General features: G+C 48.1%; 1 protein-coding gene across 1 annotated transcript in view; it reads left to right on the top strand.

Moving 5' to 3' along the window:
- LOC118215609 (zinc finger protein ZFPM1-like) overlaps nt 1-7,665 on the top strand; it is a 45,236-nt gene that overhangs the window by 14,218 nt on the left and 23,353 nt on the right. Inside the window, exons 2-3 of the mRNA XM_035396507.1 lie at nt 4,667-4,810; nt 6,134-6,265. Coding sequence (XP_035252398.1) covers nt 4,667-4,810; nt 6,134-6,265 — 276 coding nt within the window. The remainder of the gene's footprint in view (nt 1-4,666; nt 4,811-6,133; nt 6,266-7,665) is intronic.

Here is a 7,665-nt window from a genome sequence, read left to right as displayed (position 1 = left end):
GTGGGCTCCTTGTTGGTTTTGGTTGTGGGCTCGTTGTTGGTTCTGGTTGTGGGCTCCAGGCTGGTTCTGGTTGTGGGTTCCAGGCTGGTTCTGGTTGTGGGTTCCAGGCTGGTTTTGGTTGTGGGTTCCAGGCTGGTTTTGGTTGTGGGTTCCAGGCTGGTTTTGGTTGTGGGTTCCAGGCTGGTTTTGGTTGTGGGCTCCAGGCTGGTTTTGGTTGTGGGTTCCAGGCTGGTTTTGGTTGTGGGTTCCAGGCTGGTTTTGGTTGTGGGTTCCAGGCTGGTTTTGGTTGTGGGTTCCAGGCTGGTTTTGGTTGTGGGTTCCAGGCTGGTTTTGGTTGTGGGTTCCAGGCTGGTTTTGGTTGTGGGTTCCAGGCTGGTTTTGGCTGCTCCTCGGGTACGGCCCTGGGGGTGAGGTGACTTTGTCCCACTCAGGAGCTCTGACCTCGGTGCACTCACAGCAGAGACACACAACAGCTCTCTCAACTGCACTGCACTTTTCTATGTGTATCTGTGTGTGTGTTTGTGCGTCTGTGTGTGTGTGTGTGTGAGAGAGTCTGCTTTTGTGTGTGTGTGTGTGTGTGAGAGAGAGAGTCTGCTTGTGTGTGTGAGAGAGAGACTCTGCTTGTGTGTGTGTGTGTGTGTGTGTCTTGTTCAGACTCTGTTTAGTCTCTGACATGCCTGAGCTCTGGGTCTCAGGGTCACTGGTGGATAAGAGAGCAGTGAAGGCCAGACTGAGGTGGGAGGGACTGTGGTCAGTGGAGACTTGAGCTTTGTGTGGAAATGGGGCGGGGTCTAGGGGCTGCGGGCAGTGCCGGCTCAAAGATGATTGGATGTTGATGTGGGGCTGTGGGGACGGGTCTCTTGTGAGGTCATTTGTGTTCATGACATCATTGAGTTCTGGCTCTGTGTGAAAGTGAGGTGAGTCTTTAGGTTTGTGAACGTGTGCGCACAAACACACACACACACACTTTTCCCCTGCCCATACCTCCCACATTACTATGATCCTGTTTTTGGATCTTAGCTCGCTATTGTAGTTAATTCCCAATGAACCCAGCTGAATGCTTTCCACAGGGGAATTAATCGCCCTGGTGATCCTGAACACCTTGTTTCTACGGTGATATCACAACCCCCCAACCAGAACTACAACCATCCCTCTCTCTCTCTCTCTCCCTCTCTCTCTCTCCACCTCCCTCCCTCTCTCCCTCCCTCTCTCCCCCTCTCTACCTCTCTCCCTCTCTCCCTCCCTCTCTCCCTCTGTCTCTCTCCCTCTCTCCCTCAGCCCGTTTGCGAGTCGGGACCTGCTGGTTGAGGAGCTAACTTCCTCTGCGCCGTCTCCCATTAGCGCGGTCCGGCTAAATCACGGTGAACTCTTTACGTCTCCCCCCCCCTTATCTCCCGGGAGGGGGGGGGGGGGGTGTTTAATGCTTGAGCGTCTTTCACAGGGGAACCGCCTTTTCTCCCTCGATCCATCCGTAGCTCCTGTCCCGTAATTCTGTTTTTTTTTTTTTTTTTTTTTTTTAAAGAAAAAAAAAAGCAGGGCAAGAAAAACGGGAGTTGATGAAATTCCGCTATCGGCGCCCGACCAATATGCAAAATATCTCCGCGGAAATCAAATAGCTATTATGTTTTCATTTCCACGCCGGCGCATTTGCTTAATGAAGAGGAGACAGATCGGGCCGGAGCGCTGTCTGCCGCTTCCGATAAAGCGGGACTGCTCTCAGCCGCCCAGCTCCGAGAGAGAGAGAGAGAGAGAGAGAGAGCGAGGGAGGGAGAGAGCGAGAGCGAGGGAGGGAGAGGTAAAATGTGAGAAGGAGAAGGAAAGATGAAGAGAACTCCTGTTGAAAATCTAATGTCCACCTGCGTGCTGCTTGTCTGAATGGCGGTGACGCTCTTCCTCTGTGGCATCTGCTCTTATCGTCAGGTTGGTGGGACATTATTTATGTGGTCGACAAACACAAACAGGACTCTGTCTCAGCAGGTCCCAGTGCTTTATGCACTACGTCTCACACACTGCACCCTATGCACTATATCCTACACACTGCACCCTATACACTACATCTCACACACTGCACCTTATACACTACATCTCACACACTGCACCCTATGCACTATGTCCTACACACTGCACCCTGTGCACTACATCTCACACACTGCACCCTATGCACTATATCCTACACACTGCACCCTATACACTACATCTCACACACTGCACCTTATACACTATATCCTACACACTGCACCCTATACACTACATCTCACACACTGCACCCTATGCACTATATCCTACACACTGCACCCTATACACTACATCTCACACACTGCACCCTATGCACTATATCCTACACACTGCACCCTATACACTACATCTCACACACTGCACCCTATGCACTATGTCCTACACACTGCACCCTATGCACTACATCTCACACACTGCACCCTATGCACTATATCCTACACCCCATACCCTATGCACGGTACCCTACGCACAACCCTACACTACATCTCACACACAACCCCTACACACTACACCCAGTACACTAAATCTCACACACAACCCCTACACACTACACCCTGTACACTACATCTCACACACAACCCTTACACACTGCAACCTTTACACTAAATCTCACACACAACCCCTACACACTACACCCTATGCATTACATCCCAGACATTACATTCTTTACACCAGGGATGTCCAACTCCAGTTCATGACTATTTATTAATTATTAATTGACTCACCGATTGGCTAATGAGACCCCCACACATTACTCCCTACACCCCGCACCTTCCCACTACACAGCTCTACAGCCCTCACACTACATTCTGCACCCTGTGCTGTACACTCTACAACTTGCACCCTATGCATTACACCCTACACACCTTCCTTGTGTGTGTGTGTATGTGGGTGTGCCTGTGCGTGCGTGTGTGCGCGCATGTGTGTTTGTACGTGGGTGTGTGTGCGCGCGTGTGCATGTGTGTATGTGCACACCTGTGCGTATGTGCATGCGTGTTTGTTTGTGCGCGCGTGTGTGGGGCACGTGTGTTCCTGTGTTACTGTATCTGACCGACGCTGGTTATGGAGCTTGTGTCATGTGACCGGAGCTTCCTGTGGGCAGTTTTCCGCTACAATGGAAGACTGTTTCCTGTGCCTTTAGCCTGGGGAAGAATAATGCAGCCAGTGAGTTTCTAAAACAGGACACCGAAGAGAGAGAAAATCATTATTCAAACTTACAATTTAAGCGTGAAATATAATTACAATTTTAAACAGAGAGGTCCCTTTGTACAGATATGATTAAAGGAAAATTAATTGTCTGAAAATGTCTGCACAGATACTGAAAATTACATCTAACCAAGGCTGGAGCTTCGTAATTCTAAAAATATTCTGACCCGGATCCATCTTTTTTCCCATTTTCTCTCACTCCCATTTTATTAAGTTCCAAATCTAACGATGTTAATTTTATCTGAAATTGCATTGAGCCATGCAGGCATGGAAGTCAAAATGAGCCTGAAGATGTTTCATTTATAAAGACAGAAACAGTTTGTAAGGCGGCGATTGTTTCCAACCATTATCTCCGGCTTCTTTTTAATTGCTTTGGAAGTAAAATTAACAGAATTAGAGAAATTGCATTTCCCTTCTCTACAAGGTTTTCTATTCACGCGTATTGTTGTTCACATTGTATAGATTACAGGCCTCTTTGTTCTAGGAGCGTGAATGTATACGCCTCCAGTCAAGGCTTTATCTTGGAACGATGCTGACTTATTCGTCAAAACTTAAAGAAAATTAATTAGCAAAACCTCCGTTAAATTACAGCTTCAGTTCATTTCATTTATTCCAGTTTTTCTTCTGTGAAGAAACCGTTGATATAAACTTTTGTTTTTCCACCTCGTATATGTATTTGATATGGTTTTCTGTTCTGCGTGGTTTGTTGTGATCAATTGTACAAAGGGACTGGACGCATAAAACTGTAATTGCCTCACGAAGCGCTGTTGTCTGGATCCTCCTCGTGCCTGAACCGCAACATTCTTTGACTGGCGGCACAGAAGATAGCGCGCTTTCAGGGAGAGCGTCTTTCCTGCGTTTTTTTCTGTGATAGCGACTGAGGTACACAAGCGAAACAAAGCGGCTTAAAAATATATAAACGGAAGCGATGAGGCGAGTGAAAAGACGCGGGTGCCTCGCACACTCGTTTGGTCGTTGTTTCCCTATTTTTCGTTCTCATAAAAATTAGATTAATCTTTTCTGTCAAGCTGCTGGCGCACATATATTTTTAATATTCGTAACGTTGTCATTTCTGTAACAATCCGAACTTGGATCAGCCTGATGTGTATTATTATGATGTGTATTGTAATGATGTATTGTAATAACAGAAATGTTGAATCCTACATTGCACAGTCTGCATACATTTTAAACCTATTAGTTTGAATGTGTAAAAATGAGATTTTTATATTTTTTAATTTTGTACAATTGACCAATTCAAGGGATAAAAAATTGACCAGTTACGAAGACGAAGAACAAACATTAGTCCTGTTAGTATAATATGGCAAGTCCCTTTTCCATATATGATAGTTTGTCATTCACACTTGGGGTGTTTGAGTGTGTCTGGTTGCCAGCATATCTTTTTGCCTTGCTAGAGCAAAGTCAGTTCTCAATTTGTCCTCTGAAGGTTCCCTCGGAGACTTGGAGGAAGGGGATGACCGCCCACCTGATGACCTCAGCCTATCGGAGGATGAGGGCGGAGCCTCGGACCAGGAAGACTCTGCGGAGTGCGACTCCAGCCCTTCGCGCGAACCGGCTCTGAATTGTGAAGGTGAGTCTGCTGCTGGGGCGGGGGGGCCACGGTCCGCTCGACCGACTCCGCCCTCACGTCGCGACAGAGCCGCTACTGGCCATTATTTGGTCATCTCTCCACATTTGCATAGATTTCCTTATCAACAGGTCGTATTATTTTGTCGTTAAGAAGCAAATCTTTAGTGTGTTTGATAAACGGCTTCTGTTTTTAAGAGCGTTCCTGATGGGGGTAAAATTCCTTCGAAACTGCCGTAGTACACACACACACACACACACACTTTCTATCTCTCTTTCTGGCTCTCTCAAGCGCACATGTGCACACACACAAACCCTTAGACACACACATTATAACACACATACACAACCCTCCCCCGACCCTGTCATGAGAAACAGTGTGAGTTTGATGCTGGAGTTGTGAAGTGAAGTTGGGGTTAATGTAACTTTGCCCTGCAGGTGTGCGTGTGTGTGCGTGTGAGGTGGGGGGGGGGGGGGAGTGCGGTTATCAGATAGAGGGAGACTGTTCTAATGGGGGGGAGGGGGGGCACAGAGTCTGACTCCAGATACCTGCCAGATCTCTCAGATCTCGCAGGTGATACCGCCGATAATATTAAGCCCAGTAACTGCTGTTATCCGGACTCCTCCCACCAATCAATCCGTCCAATGGCTGGAATGGCGCGGGCGCTTCGGCGATGTCGATCTCATCTCCGTCAGCGGCGTTAATGACAGCCGGCGGCAGCAGGGCCCCATGGCCCCGCGTTTTTATGACGCCGATCGATCGGGGCCGGCACCCGTTATCGGGGCCCCTGGCGTGAGCAAACACGGCCTTTGTGCGCGCAGCTGGGGTGTCATCGGGGCCGGGAGGGGTGAACAGACGGGGGGGGGGTCCCAGCTGTAATTCAGAAATAGGATGTTGCTATGATACTGGGAGCACAAGTACTGCACAGCCTGAGACTGGGGGAGAGAAGCACTCGTCTCTGTTAAACAGCTGCGCTGTGCTGACAATGAACTGCATGTACACACACACGCGCACGCACACACACGCACACACACTCTAGCATAAACGCAGACAAACACTGACCGCTCGTACATCAATATACACGGTACACACGATACACACATACACACATACACACATACACACGATACACACATACACACATACACACATGCACGCATTCCTTTCCTGCGCAGTTCTTCCGTTTCTCTGCTCCTGGCTTTTCTGGATTTTCCTTCCATCCAGAAACCCATTACAGTGAGAAAGTGGATTTTAAAAAATGGAGCCGTTTGGGTTGAGCGTGTCCGGTCACACACCCTCGCTCACAGAATACGTGCACCCTCCCAGCCCCCGCAGGGCCCGGGACCCCCGATACAGCGGGCACGCCTGCCGCACCCGGCCGGGAGGAAGAGGAGGAGAGCCCGCCCCTCAGCTGTAAGGAGGAAGAGGAGGAGGCGGAGTCTTACTGGGACGGCCCGGGTAAGCATCTTCATCGGTATGAGTTGTGCAGTTTCACGCAGGTCCATCTTAAGCACTGCATCCTCAGGGTCCCGCAGGTACTTGAGACGCGCAGCTCTGTACGTATGTATGTATTTGTATTTGTGTATGTGTATACACATACATATGCAGAACCATGCATGGGTGCATGGACGCGGTATAGAAAATGTGGTCGAATGCGCAGAAGTCATCAGTCAAAATAGCAATATCATTGCGAAGCACCATCTTGCATGAGGAATGATTAACCCGGGCAAACACTGTGTGAAAAAAGAGAACAACAAAAAAGATGTGTGTAATAATCTTGTCTCCTTGCACTTACAAATAGAATTTTCTAATGCAGACATTAGGCATATTTCTACCAGTATGGCTTCATGTCATGTTCCTCATGGAGACCTTTAGGGGTTGTGGTTGGTAAAATGGTATCTGCAAGGTCTTGCTGCAGAGGAGCAGATTCTTAGTGCCTGCTCGCCTGCATGGTAAACGGACTTGTCCGGCACTCTGGTAATTTAGGGTAGAGACCTCAGGCTGATTGTTCCTCGTTAAATGGCCTGCGACTTGGCCTTCTCATGTCGCCTGTCCCAATATTACTCAGGCGCTCCCCGATTCAAATTTTTACCAGTCCGCTAGTTTTGCTCAGGTATGCTACGTGACAAGGACTTTAAAGCAGGTATATCCCTTCCGGAATGTTATCGTAGCGTTCTCCCCTGTTGTGTGGAGGCTAACCTGCTCTGGCTAGCATGTCTTTCACATTCCATTGTCTCTGAAGACCAAGGCATGGAGGCATCCTTAGAAGTGCCCTCGAGGGGCGGATCCGTGTCAAGGATGTTCCGGCGTTTTCCGGTAATCTTTTTAAATGTGTCACCTAGTGGGGGGAAGCCCTAGCGCTGCAGGAGATAACCTGGAGCCGTCTTGTGCTCCCTGCCCTTCATTTTGTTTGAAGTGGCTAATCCTCTCTGCATCCCCGTTCTCTGGGTCTTGCATATCCTACGGATTCTGTAACATTTGCTGACAGGTGAACTCTTCTCCAGGGGAGTAAGGCGGATACTGTCAGCCCTAAGCATTAGGGTCATGTTGTTCAGTTTATAATACAGGTCTGTTATGAGTTTGCCCGCTTTCTTTTATGATTAAAATATCGAAACATTGATTAGCTGACTGTTGAAGTGATTATCAAATGGTTGATACTGCTAGATAACCTTGGAAATCTAGAAGTTGTTGGTCATTACCTGTCTATATAAAGAAAATGTCTTAGAGATAACATCACCGTACCTTAATATATTGTAAATAGACAATCTGTGAATATAGCACATCATCTTCAAACAAGTAGGCCAGCCACATTAGGGTTTATGGTAGACCTCATTGCTGTGTCATAGATTAAAAAAAAA

The sequence above is a fragment of the Anguilla anguilla genome, chromosome 16 (genome assembly GCF_013347855.1).
Source record: "Anguilla anguilla isolate fAngAng1 chromosome 16, fAngAng1.pri, whole genome shotgun sequence".
In the NCBI taxonomy this organism is placed as follows: Eukaryota; Metazoa; Chordata; class Actinopteri; order Anguilliformes; family Anguillidae; genus Anguilla; species Anguilla anguilla.
Note: the sequence above shows the minus strand (reverse complement) of the source record. Positions and strands in the feature narration are given on the sequence as shown.